The following is a 19,844-nucleotide window of genomic DNA, read 5'->3' on the forward strand; positions in this document are numbered from 1 at the left end:
GAAAATATAATCAAGAATGATATTACAAGGGCGTTAAATAGTAGCCGTGCACATCTATATCATTATAATCAGTTTTCGGTGTTTTATTCACAGAAAAAGCACTGTGTATAAAATGTCCCAAAGTGTGAATACGTCCTCTACATAACTTTAAACTACATAACAGTTGACATAATTTTGTTATGTAGTAGACATTTTGTTGTGTAGTTGACACTATCGTTATTTAGGTGACAAAAAGCAAAAGTCAAAATCGGTCGTTGACCATTATCATGATTGTTGTAACCGACGTAATAAGAAAAAAGTAAATTTATCTTTTAATATTCAAGCAAAAAGTCATTATTTACTCGTACCAATCATTTAGATATAAACCTCATTGCTAACGATATGTAGTTAACAAATAACAAGTACGAATTGATAGTTTAGTCTTAGATGCATGATTTTTTTATTAGTTGTTAGTGGCCTTGAGCTAGCTGTCAGATAACTGCGAGTACTCTCATATCTGTTCAGTGTGTCTTTTTGTGTCGGGATGTTTAAGTACCCGGCCACGTCCACTTGTATTTTTGTCCATCTGATGAGTTAAGCCTTTTTCAACTGATTTTTATAGTTCGTTCTTATGTTGTACTGTTATACCACTGTCCCAGGTTAGGGGGAGGGTTGGGATCACGCTAACATGTTTAACCCCGCCACATTATTTATGTATATGCCTGTCCCAAGTCAGGAACCTGAAATTCAGTGGTTGTTGTTTGTTTATGTGTTACATATTTGTTTTTCGTTCATTTTTTTACATAAATAAGGTCGTTAGTTTTCTCGTTTGAATTGTTTTACATTGTCTTATCGGGGCCTTTTATAGATGACTATGCGGTATGGGCTTTGCTCATTGTTGAAGGCCGTACGGTGACCTATAGTTGTTAATGCGCTTCATTTTGGTCTTTTATGGATAGTTGTCTCATTGGCAATCATACCACATCTTCTTTTTTATAAATCCCGTTATTTCTGATGTCTCATTTTGCTTTCAAATTTATATTCCCAATTCAATAAAACTCTCACACTGTCTTCTAAATATCGATGGATTTCGAAAGCAAACCAATAAACTACATTTTGACAAAGTATAAACACATTCATACGTTTTCGTTTATACTCCCATATTACTTTAAGCGTATATCATTTATGCTATATATGACAAAAACTTTCCGTACTATTAAATAGATTGACGTCCGTTCAAATTTCGTAAAAATATCTTCAGAATGATCAGACACAAAACTTTTAACGAGGAACAGGTATCCAGTATGTATGGGATTAACGGTTTTCGATAGCATCTAGCATTTTGGTATCATCTAACTTCTTTAAAATGCCATTCGCGGAAACCAATGAGTGGACTATACAAAAGATACATTATGAAATGAAAATACCAAAACTACTTCAAAAAACAAGATATTTAATTTGAAACACGCAAGAACAACTGGCATAAGGGTTTAAATCTTTGTGTACAATTAACGTCTTCAAGTCCGAAATCTGAATATCTGTGTTTTCCTGAATAGGTAATCAGTTCTCTTGTAACAGCGCAGTTTCCGTATCCGTTATAATGGACCCACATCAGTACATCAACGTCCAAATGACCTCGTGCCCATAACCACTTTGTTCCAGAGGACAATGTCTCACTTATAGCACCAACATACAGAGGACCACCTATTAAAAGTTATATATATATAATATAGAAAAAAAGATTGGCATTTGGTTTCAGATATATTGACAATAATTGTTTAGTACCTTTGAATATCACCCTATCAGCTGATGCCAAGAACGCCGAAATATCGCATGGTCAACAATAATACATCGCTTAAAGCTAGTAATTATCAATGGTAACATGTTTCAATAGTAAACAGAAATAAAACATTGTCTGATTGTCCTACGATCCGGAATTTCGCACTTCCGTACGTTCACTGATTATTGACATTGTTGCATTATTCATTTTGTGATTTATACATTCAAGTTTTGCACTTGAAGATTGCAATTGGCGCCTTAGAAAATGGAGTTAATCTTGTTTTATGTTTACTTATGAGAAATATGTGGATTGCAGATCAAGGACTGGAACATTAACAGACGAAAAAGAACGTAATTTTTATGCGATTGCAATACACAATATAAGGTCACTAAAGTTCCTACGACACGCGTCAACAGCAAAGATAGTCCGGAAAATGGTGTAGTAAGATAGTGATTCTTGGATTCTTGTTCACTTTATTATCATATAAATGAGTTGTTTTGGGTGAATCATTTAACTCATTTACATCTGGGTTTATTCATTTGTCTTATTGCAATTTTGCGTCTAATAATCTTTTTTTTTATTACAAACAAAAGAACAAAGTTCTAATGTCCGCTGCATTGCACATATCAAATCTCTGCAAGGATTACACTATTTACTTTTTTTATTCTTTAAAACTTTGTATAAATGTTTTAGAGAAATATACGCTTCAGAGCCCCTTTTTAAATGCAATTTTCTCTTTAATTTATTGCTCCAATAAACCTTTGATAAACATGTCCCCAACAACTTATTGCGTGGGGGACAACACTACTCCTTTTAACTTACCAATTGAATGATGATGAACAAAATTTCTGGTCACTGCAGTCATTTCGGCTTCACGATCAAATTCAGCCAATCGTAAACAATGTCTCTCACAGTATGCCTACAAGTTATCAAAAGCTTTGAAGTCCATAGAAAAGAATTTTCATGAAGATGTACAAAAATAGGGGAACATTATTCAGCTGAGTGTTTGTCTCTGAAAAGTTTTCTGTAAAAAACGAGTCTAGTTGGTGTATTAAAGTGTAAGTCTAGTATCTTCCAATGACTTTATCAAATCAACTTTTTTAACTTATGAATCTATTGCATTTGAGAGTATGGTGTTTATGGGAACCTTTTTTCACTACTTACTTTACTTTCAGTATACGTCAGTGGTACAGGTCCTGTCATGAAACAAGCTCCATGGTATGGATAGAAAGTATCGGGACATCTGACATGTACAGCGGACGAGCAATCTGTATAGCTAGTCACTTTATAAAATATGAATGGTATAATCTTTTGTTGACATTTTTGAGTTAATACTAATAATCTAATAGAATTATTTCACCTTCAAACAGTAAAATCACCAAAAATATTCCCATATGATATTGTTCAAAAGTGTACGTTTCCGGATATCTTTCTAACTGTATTTTTAGTAGATATACGTATACTGGATCTCGGGGCCATTTAACGCTTACAATGTCGTATGAGTTTATCTAATAGTTGAAGGCCGTATGGTGACCTTTAGTTGATGATTTCATTGTCATTTCGTTTCTTGTGAAGAATTGTTTCATTGCCTATATGACCACATCTTTTCCATTTTATTATCACTAAAAAAATTAATAAAATACAATTGCATTAATGTTAGATGAATGTATGAATTATTAGCTTACCTCCTATACATTTCTAGGAATATGATTGGTTAAAAGCGTCCGCGTGCAAACCGTGTATATTTGATATTAGGTTAGTAGGGAGGCGGGGCTTATCTCATACACGGTTTGTAGTGGAGTTACGTCCCTTTATATTCCATATTAGGTAAGAAGGGGGCGGGGCTTATTTCATACACGGTTAGTAATGGTGTTATGTCCCTTTATAAAAACCAAACGGTACTGAGAAAAAAACTAAAAAGTTCCAACAGACGAAAAAATTGATGATTAAGATTGAAATAAATTCATAAAACACATTTAAACCTTACAAGTCGTTACTGTTGGCATCTGTTTTTGTAGGATCAATGGAAGTATTTTCTTATTGCTAACAGTATTGAATGCTCATTTTGAGAATCACTAGTCTTAATTTCACACGTTAAGATATTCGGTAAGATAAATTCGTTACATAGTGTGCTAGTTAGGTCACTAGCACACTATGTAACTAATAATATAGTCACCTAGTGAGTTTGACGTTGTTGCTAAAGGGGTAGTCGGAACATGTTGTGAAACTCCAGATAACGACGGAACGTGGTGTGATGTGCCTTGGTTTGTATATATCGTACTTTGTAGATGAGTAACAGTCGTTGATGGACTAGGGTTAGACGAGGTAAACAAGAATGGATATGCATTACACATATTTCCTTTACAACAGCCACCTCTCAACACAAACCGTTCGTGTCGTCTCCCAAATATGTTATGTATCAAACTATCATGGTGGGTGATGTTCATTTGATGACAAATCTTAATATGAAAAATAAACAACATTTATATCTCTCAAGGTGTAAAAATAAACAATATGTGTATCTCTAAAAGATCAAAGAGCAAAACTTAACCATATTCGTATGTCTTAAATCTGTGTGTGAAACTTATATTCATATTCATTTCGGTTAAATTCAAATCTGTGTATAACGTAAAGTCAAGGTATGGGTAGTTTAGAATTGAAGTGTCAGTTAAAACTCTTCGAAGTTCGGGGCATATACACGTTAATAATATGCCGCACAGCCCTTTAATTTGACCTTTGAACAAAATAGTTGTGCATATGAACTTTTCATTCTAGGATATGTTTTTTTCAAAACTTTATGTAAAAGTGGTACAGTTTTAGCCATAAAAAAGTCCTTATGGAAAATGCTTTGTTAATATTTACATAAATGAAATTAAAAGTCTCAGAGGGCATATTCTAAAAAAAAATTTGAAAAATGCGTTTTTTAAACTGTTCCGATAACTTGTTAGATAACACTTGTGTTCTGTATATATTTGACCATTTCTGGTGTTACAGCTAACTTAAAAGAGCAAAGGAGGTATTGATATGATCATTAAAATCTGTAAATGAAATTTAATATGTTAAACACTTATATAAGATTTTGTTTGTCTTCTTTTTATATATTTATATGTTTTCTTTGTCGCTTGTACTTTTATTGGGGTTTGATTTACGGCATATGGCATACAATCATTTAAATTCTTGCTCTTCTTGGTATTAGAAAAAAATAGATCTTTTCATTTGTGATTTTTGTGCTTTTTACAATCATGCACAATATTGAATTATTTTTACATTATCTCATAATGATTGCTTTTTCTTTTCAATATCAGTATTTCCATAAGCCTACTTGTTTGCTTTTGAATTTCTATCAAATCAAATTATATACATACATGTATGTATAAAACAATATTTTAGCCAAACCTGTTCATTCGTACATCCTAGCTGTAATGCTTGTGTTCCCATTTGAGTCATCTGTAGTGTTTCTGTAACAAAACATTCCTTCGGGCAAAACATGTAGATATAAATACACAGAAGTGAAATAAGTCATTAAAAGTTATTTTGTACTTATAATTATTTCTTTATGTTAACATTCTGTTTCAATACAGTAGAAATTAAATGCGTTAACTCTATTCTAAAGCATGTTCATGATAAATAAGCTTTCACATCATCCTTACAAAACAAGTAGAAAAAGGTAGCAATTTTACACGCATCTTTGTCAATATAATGGATTTGATGTTTGATGCGACTGTCATACAAGTGAGAGGTTTAGCGCTATAAAACCAGGTTTAATCGACCATTTTCTACATTCGAGAAAGCCTTACCAAGACAGGAATATGATATTTGTTGTCCATGCGTTTGATGTTCTTTATTTCTTTTTGCCATTTGATTATTGACTTTCCGTTTTGAAGTTTCTTGGAGTTCAGTATTTTTGAGAAGTCACTTTTTACATGAAAACTTATGATTACTTTAGAGTGTATGCCTAAGTAATATATTATTATTCTATTATTATTATTATTATTATTATTATTATTATTATTATTATTATTATTATTATTATTATTATTATTATTATTATTATTAATATTATTATTATTATTATTATTATTATTATTATACATGTAGACATTTCAAAGGGATTATATGAAGCCTACCTGTCCTTTTCCACAAACTGTGGTTGTTTTGCATTCAGAAGGATTGGATACACCACTGCATTGTAGACATTGAACTGAAAATAATTTTATCTAAACAAATCACATATTAACTATTGATAACAGGTCGGGAAACATGTAAAGTATTAGACGGTTTAACAGTTCTACTTGAGAAAAAGGCTACAAGCCTTATTGTCTATAATATTAACTTCAGAGATATTAATCAAAAACTGAAAAAATATATAATAGCCCGCTTCTATTCATTTGAAAAAGAGTAAATGTTGTAAATGATATTGGTTTACATAAACATGACAGTAGATGTGGTAATTTAAATGATATTACACATTCTTTATAATAATCATATAGAAGAATTTGTTGATCTAAGTGAAGACAACGTTTAGCATAATCATATAATTAATATCGTACTTATGTATTTTCTAAGATCCTATAATTCTGATCTAACTTCTTAAATGTATATGAGAATAGAAAATGCAAGATTATAAGTCATTGTATAAATAGTTATGAGTACTGTATGCTACGTTTCGTCTCCTTGCTAACATAAAACATGTAACATTCATGTATAATTCGAATGTTTCTATGTTCATTCAAACGTGATAATTAAATATACATTTGGATCTTTCTCCGACGTACCACTTTCCCTACTTCATGGAAAAACTTCGAGGTGGTTTAAATAAACAATGACGTCCCGACAAAAGCATGAGTTTAAAAGCAACCTATGTCATCTAATTATAATCTACTCACCACATTGTGAACAAGTGTTTGGACATAGCTGATGAGAGATACAGTCATTCATACACAAATCAGAATGCTTATCTTTTAAGTTTTTACATAGTATTTGATCAATATCCATACACGTCGAGAAATTGGCTGTTGTGTCTAAATAAGAAATTTTATTATGCAGTGTAAAGCATATTTTACAATTAAAAATGGCTTATTAATTTGAAAGGAATTAATTACATACTACATTTAAAGAAATAATCTAGATAAAAAACACAGACAAAAATTAAACAAGGAACTACTTTTTTTTCAACCGATCAAATAAAAATATAACGGTATACAAATACGTTAAGATTTTATATAACCGCAATTATTAATACACATAGTCAATGATGTTTACTTGCGGTGAACAAAATTTATACAACAATGGATGATACTAGAGTTGAATATGTTATCTTTTTGTAAAAACTTTGTAAAAAGCGTGCAGTTCGGTTTTTGATTGGTTTTGCATTTGCTTTTTGCATAGTATTCGTTGACTATTGTATGTCGTTTCATAGTTTTTCTTAAGTCATCGAAACCAGTGTTGTCTGTCTATTCCATACTTCATTTGTTATCATCATTAGTTACATTTAAAAAGTAAAATACTGAACTCCGAGGAAAATTCAAAACTTAAATTCCCTACTTAAATGGCAAAATCAAATAATAAAACACGTCAAACGAATGGACACTCTATTGTGCATTACTCATGATTGGTATACTCGAAATAATATTCCTTTAAAAAAAATCACACTTTGTCAGTTTTATTGAAGTGCGTCTACGGATGTGTAATTTTTATTGGAACTAGATTTGCCTTCTCTTTACAAGTCTTACATGTAATTAGATGCGTAACAGCTGGTTTCATGTGAAGTAAAACTGGAGGTTTGTTGTTGCATTTGTCAGTATTGCAACACCCAGCATCAACATTCACTCGATAAGTACGTGATATACCAGAATACTGATGGCAAGTCTGAAATCATTAATTATAACTCAGCATTCACTCGATAAGTACATGATATACCAGAATATTAAAGGCAAGTTTGAAATCATTAATTATAATTCAACTTTTAGAAAAATGTTCTACCCAATCTCTTCAATACAAACACACACACAAACACACGAATGATTGTAACTTTGACTTAATAGTTGAAATGTTTCACAATAAGTAAATTTGATTAAAATTAATATTGCATGATGATCTGACAGTATACATGATGTAGATTTCAATGGAAAAATATATCTGAATTGATGTTAAAGTAAAATCACTTACGTTGTTTGAGGCGCATCCTAATCGATAAGTTTCCCTAAATCGATCTGAAAATGTTTGAGTTGTAAAACAAAACTGAAAGGCAAAAATACTTTTGGTTTAGATTAACAATGATTAACAAACAAACAATATGTAAGATGTATAACCGATTTAAAGAATCTTTATGCATTACATTTGTAAAAATCGAACAAAATACTGTTCAAGTCTCGCCACGTATGCTGCTTAAATGTGTTTGAAAACATCCTTCTAGTAAAATAAAAATGAACGAAATCATAGGATTAGAAGAAATTGGTATCTTATTTTAATATCATGTTAGTCCGTGCAATGTCAAATCACCGTCAAAGATTTCAAAAAATAATTTATAATAACATTTTTAAACATAGCGTATGAAGATAATCTTTAGTTAATACGAGCATGTACTAGTTACATACAAAATATTAGTGTGTACTCACATCATCAGAATTTGGACATGTCTGTATTGTATTACATGATGTGACGTCATCGATATCAGAACAGGAATAACACTGCAATGCTGATAAGATATAATCTTTTATCTAATGAAACTGGGCAGAGATAATTGATTTTATATAATTGTTTCTCCTTTTTTAATATTCTGTTATGAATATGCAAAATCTGATTTCTTATGAATGTGCTTTAGAACGAAGTTAACTCGTTAAATGTCTACAGCGTTGAAAAGGTAAAATAACACAAATACTCCAATGAAAATTCAAAAATGGAAGGTCCCTAACAAAATGTAGAAATCAAAAGCTAAAATTCATCATACGAATCTTTAATAACTTTTATATTCCTAACTTGGTAAAGAAATGTTCTAGTGTTGAAAATGCTGAAATATAGTTTTTTGATGGCTAGTATGAAAGTTGCATAAATTGCCATTATATAAACAACGATGTGTGATTAAAACAAACAGACATAATATATCTAACATTTTTATAAATCATTCAAGATAGTATCATTTGACAAACGTTTATAAGGCGTAAAGAGAAAAGGGTGTGTTGTCTTTTGAATTTGAGGCGAAATCATTATAACCTTGTCTTATACTCCCCCTCCTTTATGTCTTTAAATCTGAAGTATTAATATATTCGATACGTACAAAAATGTAAAACTTGTGCATCTAGCACATAATTATGTTCACACTATTTTGGGAACTATCTGAAATATATATACAGAAAAAAAAAACTGTTTTTTGTTGGATGTGAGCGTTTTATTTGTAAACTTACGACATAGACCGCATGATCGTTTACATACAGTTGAAATACAAGCATTACTACACATGTCAGGCCTATTTGAATTGATTCCTTTACAGAAGGTTGTGTCAATATCCTCACAAATATCACCTTTATATCCACTCACGAACACTGGAAAAGATATGTTTTATAATTGTTTATATATTACGTACATAATTGTACAATGTATGCTAAACATAAGATAAAGCCAAATTCCGTCCTCTCTTTCTCCGGATCGAATTATACCTATCTTCTGGTTTGTTCGTTTATGAACACGAATACTAGTTTCACATGTTGAAAAGGATTTCCTTACCCCGGTCGTACCTTGCCATGGCGTTAACAATTTATTTTCCACTTATGAATTTGAGTGTCCCTTTGAAACAGAAGTTGTTTTAGATGAAAGTAACAACAAATGTCCTAAACTCGTTTCATTATAGATCAAGATATCCTAGAATCCTTCAGAAAGTAGCATTTAAGTAAAATGTTTGTAACTGAGTAACGGTTCGATTTTTAACAACCTATGATTCATTTATAGTCTGGTTGAATCGAAGCGCGAAGAGTTAAAATTACCTGCATTTAGTTCCAACTTGCTGCTGTTAAACGATTTGGTCAAAGCAAAATAAGATAAACTACTTACTCAGAATACATAGAATAAATGAAACTACGGACATGTTGAGATTGTTTTGACCCCAATATAGGATATAATCACTGTGTGACAGATAAGAACGGTTATTGATATACAGATGTTTCCTTAGGCCTAGATGTCCTTTATTCGAATCAAATGTCATAAGACAAATTTACCATCATGTTGTACGTAATGTCCACACAGTATTAATTGTATGTAATATTTTTTAAAACACTTGGAGTTGATATGATCTCAGTAGAGTGTAAAAATTCACAGTTATGAGGAAATAACAGATCACGTCATAATAAGAAGATAACTAATGAACAGACAAATACTTCATTGAAAACTAAAAACTGTGACGACAAACTCCCCAACGATCAGAGGAGATCAAATAGGGGTTCCTTTACGCGTATAGTCTTAACAACTTACTTCGATATAAAGCTTTGCCAAAAGACTTTACAAATGAATTAAAGAAAACTCGAGTTATCGAAGCACGGTATAAAAGTAATTTACTAAAATCAATTAATCAAAGTCCCGTACATTGTAACTCTTGAGCCACAAATCGGAAAATTCGAAGGAATAAAACGGGATCAACATCCTTTCGTCTATCTCAAGTAAAATGTATATTTTAAATCAAGTTAATTTAAGAATACTTCGATTTGTGAAAAATGCCTTTAATGTATCAGTTAAAATTGAGTTAAAGGAACTCTGGAATAAACAAACCAGAAAATCGGATTTTAGATGTTTGGTTTTCAATATGAGATGTTGTTAAACCGTATTGAGTTTTGCAATATAGCAGTTGATAAACCTTCAATAAGATAGATTGATTGGTTTTTTTTTACCATTAAATTTATTTTGCGATTGTGATACAAAAAAACGAAATAAATTCGACATTAGAGTTTATCTTTCTTTTAACAATAAGTAGGCAATACCATTCTCAATTCTTAACTTTGTCTGAATTCTTATCAATAATGCATGATGCATGAAAACGTATATTATGATATCGATGTTTGATCATGTATTGAATGTAATTTCATCACATTTCGGGGGTAGATGCTTAAAATTTGTAACAATCTATTTAACAAATATTTGAATCATCTTTCATCATTTGCAATTTGGCAATGCAAAAGGTGATGCGTTCCCTCGACTGTTTATGACGTCATGGCAATAAATTCGTTGGATTTGAACAGATCACCTCCCGTTTTTGGTGAGGTTCGTGTTGCTGATTCTTTAGTGTTTTATGTTGTGTATTCTGTACTTTTATTTGTCTGTTTGTCTTTTATATTTTTTAGCCATGACGTTGTCAGTTTTTTTTTCAATCTATGAGTTTGACTATCCCTCTGGTATCTTTCTCCCCTCTCTTGATACTTTAATCTGGGAAAACATTATTTAGTTATAAGTTGTAATTCGTTTTGAACTAGTTTTAAGAACCTTCGAGTATATGTGCTTTGTGTTTATTGTTTTATGCTATTGAATTCTGTGCGTCGTGCCGATCATTTGAAGTTAGCCAATTTAATCCAATTTAAACATGTTGTTCTTGTGTTGTGCTGTTAAGCAACTGTCCTAAGGTAGAGGAAGAGTTGAGCGCACACGAACATATTTGAACCATCTACATTATGTATGTGCATGTCAAACGTCAGGAGCACGTAGTTTAGTTGTTTTTGTTCCTGTCTGTCATTTTAATTTTCGTGAGTTGTTTTGTTATAAATTAAGTTACATTTCTTCATTTTAGAGCCTTTTATAACCGACTACACGCTATATTGATATTTTTTGTCAAGTTTCCAACTTGATGAATCGGCTACCATGTTATACAAATGGAAGTGTGGAGATCGCGGAATTTAGTTTTGAACACATTCGAAGAACGTATAAATCTAGTATCATAGTTGTGTAGGGTAAAATCTTGACCTTGAAAATAAAGCTATCTTTATTTTTATCACAGGTGGACTTAAAAGACTTTAGAACTCACATGACTGTCTACTTTATTAATTTGAGATAGCGATATCTTCACAAAATAGTTTATACCAATGAATTATCACAGGAAAGCTTGCTATTGCTGGGCTAGATTTTCTTCGATAATATTTTTGCATGTTGCTATCCATGAACGTTTTTGACGGTGTTATTCGTATTTGAAACTGCTGTAAATTTGACCCAAAAAACACAGGGTAAGGATGATGAATTGTCTCCTTTCTTCAATTGTTAATTGCGTTTTAATAATTAAGTATTCATTTTATTCAGATGCACGTCTATATTTAGATCAGAATTAAACGCATGCCATAATTAACAATAGATCAAACAGAAAGTTGCCTCTTGATAAATTCGGAACAAAATGTCCATGAATATCGTACCATTTGGTGACTTAAAATCTTTGAAGGCTGATAAACATCGAATACAATTTGCATCTCTCCCTTCCATGAATTTGAAGGGAGGGAACACTATTCAGTAACATATTAAACATAGAACTCGGGACTGTAAACATCAGTGTAAATCCAACTTCTGTGTTAATTAATGTTCATGTACAAATACAAATCCTGCAGCCATCTGCTGCATGTACTAATTCAATGTTTGAATGAAAAGTAATTGTACCACTAACTGACTAACATGTCTAATTTATGAAACGCAACGTTCAGTTTTATTGGTCAGCATTTAATGTTTGACATGTGTTATCGTATATTAATGAAACACATCATATTAAGATAACCCTTGACTTTTCGTTAATTTAATGCGGTAATTTGTAAAAAGCATGCTTTATATATACATTACATTCATCCTAACAATATTATTAAAGCACAGGCTAACACATACACCATCCCACTATAACTACGTTTTAGATATGAAAAAGATTAAAAGTAAATATACACATCTGTACATCGCTATTCTCCATGACATTATTTTTAGGCAAAAAGATAGCAATGGTTTTTGTATTATATCCATTCTATTTTGCAATCTTTTTTCTTTTGTAAATAGTGGCTAAAATTGGTATTTCTTAATAACATACTTAATCACGTTAATAAAATTCCAAACAACTGCATTTCCAAAATTATTTAAAACAATTGTTCCTATGGTGAGTTGTTATCAATCAATTGTCAATGTTACGGACACCATCACGAGTTGGTTAACCATTATGGAAATATCTGTTTTACAGATGATAGCGGGTATGTTTCAAATTTCGTTAAATCGATCCCGTCCCTTTTTTTTTTACTAATGTAACCTACCGAATTCAAATTTTGCCGGGTTTGTACTTGCATGAGCAACACAACAGTGACACATTTGGAACAGGATCTGCTCACCCTTCCGGAACACCTGAGATCATCCTCATTTTTTGGTGGGGTGTGCTGATTAGTCTTTTTCTTTGGTTTTCTATGTTTTGTTTTGTGTACAAATGTACTGTTGTTTGTCTGTTTTTTTTCTCTTTGACCACGGAGTTAACGTTGTCAGGTTATTTTCAATTTGTGATTTTGGATGTCCCTTTGGTATCTTTCGCTCCGCTTGTTCTTGTATACCATGTATAAGGAGTTTATCAACATAGCAAAGTTTTTTACAAAAAAGTGTTTCCTTAATTAACAAGTTATATTTGTATTACCTTGGTGCTTATGTGACTTTTAATTGTGTATTCTCAGCATATTTAGTATATTTTAAATGATTTTGTCACTATGGGAAACTTTACCTTTGATATTATCTTCCAATTTCAATACCATTTGATGTACATCCTGAAATCTCTCTTTCAGATGTTTCATTGGTTACAAAATTCTCTGTTGATAAAAATCCAGGTTTGAGGAATTTTTATCATTAAATTTTCATTTTTCAATGTGCATTATGTTGTATTTATAGATGCATTGCTTTTTCCATAAAGTTTTGGTACAACACATGGAAGTTCTTAACGACCTTGACTGACTATGCAGTCCTTGCACGGTCGGTTAAGTTTAGGTAGCGTTGTGATGTAACGTTTTATAGAAGCTAGTATTTTTCAACAGGGTTATGCATTAGATTTTCGCAAAGGTGAAGGGGGATCGATACCAATTCATGTACATGGGTCAAAGAAAAAACATACACAATCAGGACAAAAAGAAAGCAAAAGACGTTAAAATATAATTAAGTAATATCATAGATTTGGAAAAGAAGACATATTTGTATATCATGTTAAACATTCTTGACCATGTAACAAAATGACCTAGCCCTGTTGACGTAAGTTAAACACGTAATAACTACAAATTTATCTGAAACAACAATTAGTTCTACAGCTTATTTGAAGCAGCAATCATTCATAACACTATTCATTATAAGAACAATAACCTGTAAAGTATACTTTTTACTAGAATTTCCTCCCAATTCTTGATCAGGTGCATTAAATGTTTCAAGATAAAAACGAAAGGATTAAATTATGGCAAAATTGAAATCTTCTCCATTGTCCTAAAGTTTAGTTTTCAACTGTATTTCAATTACTACATACAAGTCAAGATATTATGCAGATCTAATTGTATATATAAAAAGAAGATGTATGATCTTCTTATTGCTATTAATTTATGAGGACTTATCACTTTCTTTCCTAAGGTGCAAAGACGAGGAAGTCTGGTGAATAAAACTGGTGTGAATTTCGAAATCTTCACAGTCCATTGTTGTAACAGATTAAACATAAAATTGAAATAAACACAATGGACGGTGAAGACGTAGCTGCTTTGGTATTTGACAATGGATCAGGAATGTATAAAGCTGGATTTGCTGGAGAGGATTGTCCACGAGCTGTATTTCCATCAATTGTTGGAAGAACCCGAAAAGTTTGTTAACATGCAAAGTTTCAAAACTTCTTTAATTTTATAATATTTAAAATTTGTATATTTCGGATCTGTTCTTGTTCCCTTTTTACATTTGACAGCACATATGTGTGTTTGTGTACGATTTATTTAAACCTTATATTCGTTTCTTTTCCTTGTCGTAACAGACCGAGAAGAAACTTTAAGAAAAAAATGAATACCTAGGTAAAGTTACAATGCTATATGTGGATACACGTTACCAGTGAACATATTTGAAGATAATTGATAATTGGTTGGTGTAGGAACACCTACGTATGCACCTTCTTGGTTACGCATTTATTTTTTTGTGACGCGTTTTATCAAACTCTTAATTTATCATATAGTTGCTTATATATGAGAAAATTCCGTCTTATACATCCATGGTAACCACTTGAGACAATGACTGTTATTACATGTTTCGAATAAGAACCATAGATGACTTGAATAATTCTAAATGTGAAATGAATTAACAAAATGTGTCCTTATACTAAGGAAACATGCCACTTAATACAGCTGCGAGCTGCCCAGCTGTGGAAAATGTGCTGATTGTAATGTTTGCAAACGATTGTTTGCACGTTCGCTTAATGTCCATGGTTGAATGACTAAAAGAAATAAGTTGATACAAAATTTGTCATAAAAAATGAAAACAAATACTACACTTCAAAGTGATAATGGGAACCGATCCTTAGAGGACTTGAACATTTCTTTTTTAATTTTGGTATTTAAACCTAATACAATGTCGTATCAATCAAACGTGGTATTAATTACCTTTGTGAATGGCCAACTGTGGAGAATGCGTTGAATAAAATATTCCCTACTGATTGCTTGAACGTTTGTCCAATGACCCTGTTTGAATGACTAAAAGAAATAATTAAATACAAATAAATTCATTTTGCAAACAAACAAACATTGTCACCAAAACACAAACATATATATATATATAGAATAACCATACATTGTCTCGAAATGTCAAGATTATTTTTACAAGACTTAGTAACAGGTAGAAAGCGAGGCTGTGCCGAGCATTTCTACCTGTTTCTAGCCGAATACAAATAACTTTGATACTTAGAGACAATGCATGGTTATTCTTTATATACTGCAACTCTTATAACTGTTCTAAATGAAGTATTTAGGGTAAATTTCTTAATTTTGAATGGAAGACGTAAAATTTCCGCGAACCTGTATGTTTTATTGACGTCATAAATAAAACTCTACGGAAACACATTGTCAACGTCATAAACAAGGTGATATATGGTCAGTGACTGAATATCACATATGAATATACGGTCAATGCAATTTGACTGCTCAAATAGCACAGCTGTAGTATATACAGTGCTAATTAGATATATATGTATAAGTTGTATATGCTAATTGAAACGTCTAATCAATTTTTGCTAATAATTTCTTCAAAGCTCCGCAAAGATTTTGAGATTGACATCCCGATCTCGCAGCAAAACTTAAATGCATATTCATGTTTGTATGTCCGAGTCAAAAAAGATATTAAGGTACAATTTATAATATCTCAGATTCAAAATGAACCGACCAGTAAAAATTGTAATGTTTTCTGATGTTTGGTACTAGACCCGTGTAAAAAAAGTGTAAATTGAAGGGTAAACGAGGGGAACAAAATTGCTATAGGGGAATTAAAAAACAAATTGAAATTGTTATACACATTTTGTGGTTTACAGGGCGTGATGGGTAGTGTAGAACCGAAACACTACTTTGTTGGGGACGAAGCCGAAAGCAGAAGAGGAATTCTTACACTTAAATACCCAATTGAACACGGAGTTGTCACAAACTGGGAAGATATGGAGAAAATCTGGCATTATACTTTCTACAAAGAACTGCGTATTGCGCCCGAAGACTATGGCGTTTGTCTGACAGAGGCTTCCCTCATTGCTAAATCCAACAGAGAAAAGATGACACAGATTATGTTCGAAACCTTTAATTGTCAAGCTATGTATGTTGTTAATCCGGCTGTTACGTCGTTATACGCTTCTGGTCGTACAACTGGCATTGTGTTACTTTCTGGTGAAGGTGTAACCAATATTGTACCTGTCTACGAAGGTAATGCTATTACTCATGCTATTTTGGGGTTGGATCTAGCCGGAACTTACCTAACAGACTATCTGATGCAAATTGTGACAGAACGAGGATATTCATTTACAGCCAAAGCAGGAAAAGAAATCGTAAGAGACATAAAAGAAAAAATGTGCTATGTAGCATTAGACTTTGAACAAGAAATGCGAACATCTGCTTTTTCGTCAGCTTTAGAGAAAAGCTATGAACTACCTGACGGACAGGTTATCACAATCGGCAATGAAAGATTCAGATGTCCAGAGGCAATGTTTCAGCCATCTTTCTTGGGCATAGACTCACTAGGTATGCATGAGGCAATATGCAAAAGTATCGAAAAGTGTAATGATGAAATTCGTAATGAATTGTATGCTAATATCTTACTTTCTGGTGGGTCAACTTTATTTCCTGGTATTGCCGACCGTATGCAGACAGAAATCATACAACTTGCTCCACAAACGTCGGAGGTCAAGGTTATTGCTCCACCAGAAAGAAAATATTCTGCCTGGATCGGGGGTTCCATCTTGGCGTCAATGTCCAAATTCCAAAACATGTTGATCAGCAAACAGGAATACAACGAATCCGGACCAGCAATCGTGCACAGAAAGTGTTTTTAAACTACAAAACAACTTGATAAGAAATGAGCTGCAATCTATTCTTTGTTCCAATTTGTAAAATGATTTTTAGATGTAGGAAACTATGAAGATTATAATACAATTGATTTCATTATAATGTCGGTTTTCGATTTTAAATCCAAAGACTATATATTAATGTAACCAGAAGATTTTAACATATTTACATTCGTTGAAAAAAGAATTGTTAACTCTATATGCATTTACATAAAGCACAATAAAATATTGATAGACGGTTTTATTGTAAAGATCATTAATCGATTTCATATATTTAGATTTGAATTGACTTTTCGTTGTTATAAACTTTTTAAAGGCTCTTTGTTCTTAGGCTATCTATCCGACTCCTTGGTTTAGTTTTTTTAATATTGATAGTTCGGTTCTCCAGTTGTGCCTTTTTTCTTAATTTCGCAGTATTGGCTGTTCATCGATTTGACCGCTTCATCAATTAGTTCATTCATATAGATTATTTGCTTTTGATCTAGCTTAACATCCCTACTGGCCATGTTTCTTATCTAATATGAGGTTTCTTTTTCGCTTTTTTATCAAACCCATGCTCTAAATCCAACAAAATTTGAATGCACATGCGTATATTGACTTCTTCAGAATAGTGAATTTTATCACATAATCATGCACTTAACACATTTCCTTAACTTTAAAACACTTTCAAACTCTTTTAAAAAATGGTGCACCTGATGTTACTAATTCATTTATTATGACTGTAATGTGTTGCATTCCGAGATACAACAACCGTTCATGCTGGCTGTTCAAACTCCTCCCTTTGAAAAATCGCAGTTCCAGCCGTTTGCCTCTTTACAAACAAAAAAGGAGGTTCATGGAAGAGCCTACACAAACGTTTTTGCACTTATACTTATCGGACATAGAAATTACCTTAATTGTCCTATTCAGAATCGAAATAATTAATACAAGCTATACTTTTTTGTAATTTTTAACATGGGTAGGCATTATATTCGTGTCATTTTAGCCCTCACTATCGCTCTGGCAAAAATAATTACGAATATAATGCCTACCCATGTTATACTACAATAAAGTGTAGCTTGCATCAAATATTTCTTAATTGATTGTTATGTTTTAATTCACCTATATAATTTCAGTGGGTATTTCCCTAAAGTTAATGGGCGATTTTGTTTGACCGCCACCTTTAGGTATCCATCATTTTACAATACCGTGACAAAATTCGGGTTAGTCAGTTGTAATTTCAAGTGGTTTCAGATGTTCAAACTTCTAAACTTAAAGATAATGAAGTTTTCCCCGTATTTATCAAAAGTGAATATCAGGAGCCTGTAATTCAGTGGTTGTCGTTTTTTATGTGTGACATATTTGTTTTTCGTTCATTCTTATATATAAATAAGACCGTTAGTTTTTTCGTTTGAATTGTTTTACATAAAAACCCAATTTTCATGTTTTGACTTATTTAATCTTGCTACCCATTTACTTTTTAGTGTATTAAAGTAACTGTCGAAATCAAACAAATAACATCCCCCTTTACTATTATCCGATAATAGAGTTGATCGTTTTATTTTATTTTGTTTCCCGTCTCAAACGAAATTTTTTAAACAAATCTAAAGTTGCTAAATTGCAAGTTTACGACTGTTATTGATGCCTAATATACCTGCTGTATATATTAATTGTAAATTACTGAATTTCAAGTAATTTGGTGATTTAAAACATTTTATCGATGATAGCAAAATGTCTTTTTTTCCCTGATGAGTCTTATGTAGACGAAACGCGCGTCTGGCGTACTAAATTATAATCCTGGTACTTTTGATAACTATTTACACCACTGGGTCGATGCCACTGCTGGTGGACGTTTCGTCCCCGAGGGTATCACCAGCACAGTAGTCAGCACTTCGGTGTTGACATGAATATCAATTATGTGGTCATTTTTATAAATTTCCTGTATTTCAAAACTTTGAATTTTTCGAAAAACTAGGGATTTTCTTGTCTCAGGAATAGATCACCTTAGCCGTATTTGGCACAACTTTTTGGAATTTTGGATCCTCAATGCTCTTCAACGTTGTACTTGTTTGGCTTTATAACTATTTTGATATGAGCGTAACTGATGAGTCATATGTAGACGAAACGCGCGTCTGGTGTACTAAATTATAATCCTGGTACTTTTGATAACAATTTCCCGTGGTTTCGTTTGTTGTTGTTTGTTTTTGTATGGCTTTTTCGAAGCTGTTTTAACAATTTAGTTTTGCTTATTTGTATGGAAATACGAACCTTACACTTTAACTGGTTTATCGGTGAACTATATATTATCTATATTATCTTTACAATTTTTAAATTTTTTACTCGTGATAACAGTTTATTGTGGTATCATTTTATCGTATATTTTGATCTGCTGTTTCTCCTTAAACCTCAACATTTGGTAGTCAGATCATAGTATGCTCAACTGTGAGTTAGTAAAATGTGTTCAAGGGTCTTCTACCTTGTGAACTGTCATATTGAAACTCCGGACTGCCAGCTTTGTTCAAATCAAGTTCCATATAAAACAACATGTTCACGATCTGATATAACCACGTCATTTGGTAT

General features: G+C 32.0%; 2 protein-coding genes across 2 annotated transcripts; one reads left to right on the forward strand and one right to left on the reverse strand.

The window, feature by feature from the left end:
* Positions 1 to 1,415: 1,415 nt before the first annotated feature.
* On the reverse strand, positions 1,416 to 9,873 carry LOC139493240 (uncharacterized). Its single transcript, XM_071281470.1, has 12 exons — positions 9,806 to 9,873; positions 9,163 to 9,300; positions 8,377 to 8,456; positions 7,928 to 7,999; positions 7,492 to 7,627; positions 6,646 to 6,780; positions 5,887 to 5,960; positions 5,156 to 5,233; positions 3,936 to 4,218; positions 2,924 to 3,042; positions 2,582 to 2,678; positions 1,416 to 1,683 (listed from the first exon to the last, which is right to left on the reverse strand). Exons 1-12 carry the CDS (start codon positions 9,837 to 9,839, stop codon positions 1,433 to 1,435), a joined length of 1,497 nt encoding a protein of 498 aa, XP_071137571.1. The 5' UTR covers positions 9,840 to 9,873; the 3' UTR covers positions 1,416 to 1,432.
* A 1,951-nt stretch (positions 9,874 to 11,824) lies between these two features.
* On the forward strand, positions 11,825 to 17,432 carry LOC139493242 (actin-like). The gene is made up of 3 exons (XM_071281472.1): positions 11,825 to 11,955; positions 14,342 to 14,565; positions 16,269 to 17,432. The coding sequence occupies exons 2-3, from the start codon at positions 14,443 to 14,445 to the stop codon at positions 17,271 to 17,273; spliced, it is 1,128 nt and encodes a 375-aa protein (XP_071137573.1). The 5' UTR covers positions 11,825 to 11,955; positions 14,342 to 14,442; the 3' UTR covers positions 17,274 to 17,432.
* The last annotated feature ends 2,412 nt before the right edge of the window (positions 17,433 to 19,844 follow it).

This window comes from Mytilus edulis, chromosome 10 (genome assembly GCF_963676685.1).
Source record: "Mytilus edulis chromosome 10, xbMytEdul2.2, whole genome shotgun sequence".
Taxonomy (NCBI): domain Eukaryota; kingdom Metazoa; phylum Mollusca; class Bivalvia; order Mytilida; family Mytilidae; genus Mytilus; species Mytilus edulis.

Excerpts from the sequence above, each read along its gene's own strand:
- LOC139493240 (XM_071281470.1), bottom strand. The coding sequence starts at position 9,839 with ATGTCCGTAGTTTCATTTATTCTATGTATTCTGA. Across the intron at positions 9,301-9,805 it reads ATTTATTCTATGTATTCTGA|TGTTCGTGAGTGGATATAAA; the intron begins GTAAGTAGTTTA and ends TATCTTTTCCAG. Across the intron at positions 7,628-7,927 it reads TAGGATGCGCCTCAAACAAC|ACTTGCCATCAGTATTCTGG; the intron begins GTAAGTGATTTT and ends TAATGATTTCAG.
- LOC139493242 (XM_071281472.1), top strand. The coding sequence starts at position 14,443 with ATGGACGGTGAAGACGTAGCTGCTTTGGTATTTGACAATGGATCAGGA. Across the intron at positions 14,566-16,268 it reads TTGTTGGAAGAACCCGAAAA|GGCGTGATGGGTAGTGTAGA; the intron begins GTTTGTTAACAT and ends TGTGGTTTACAG.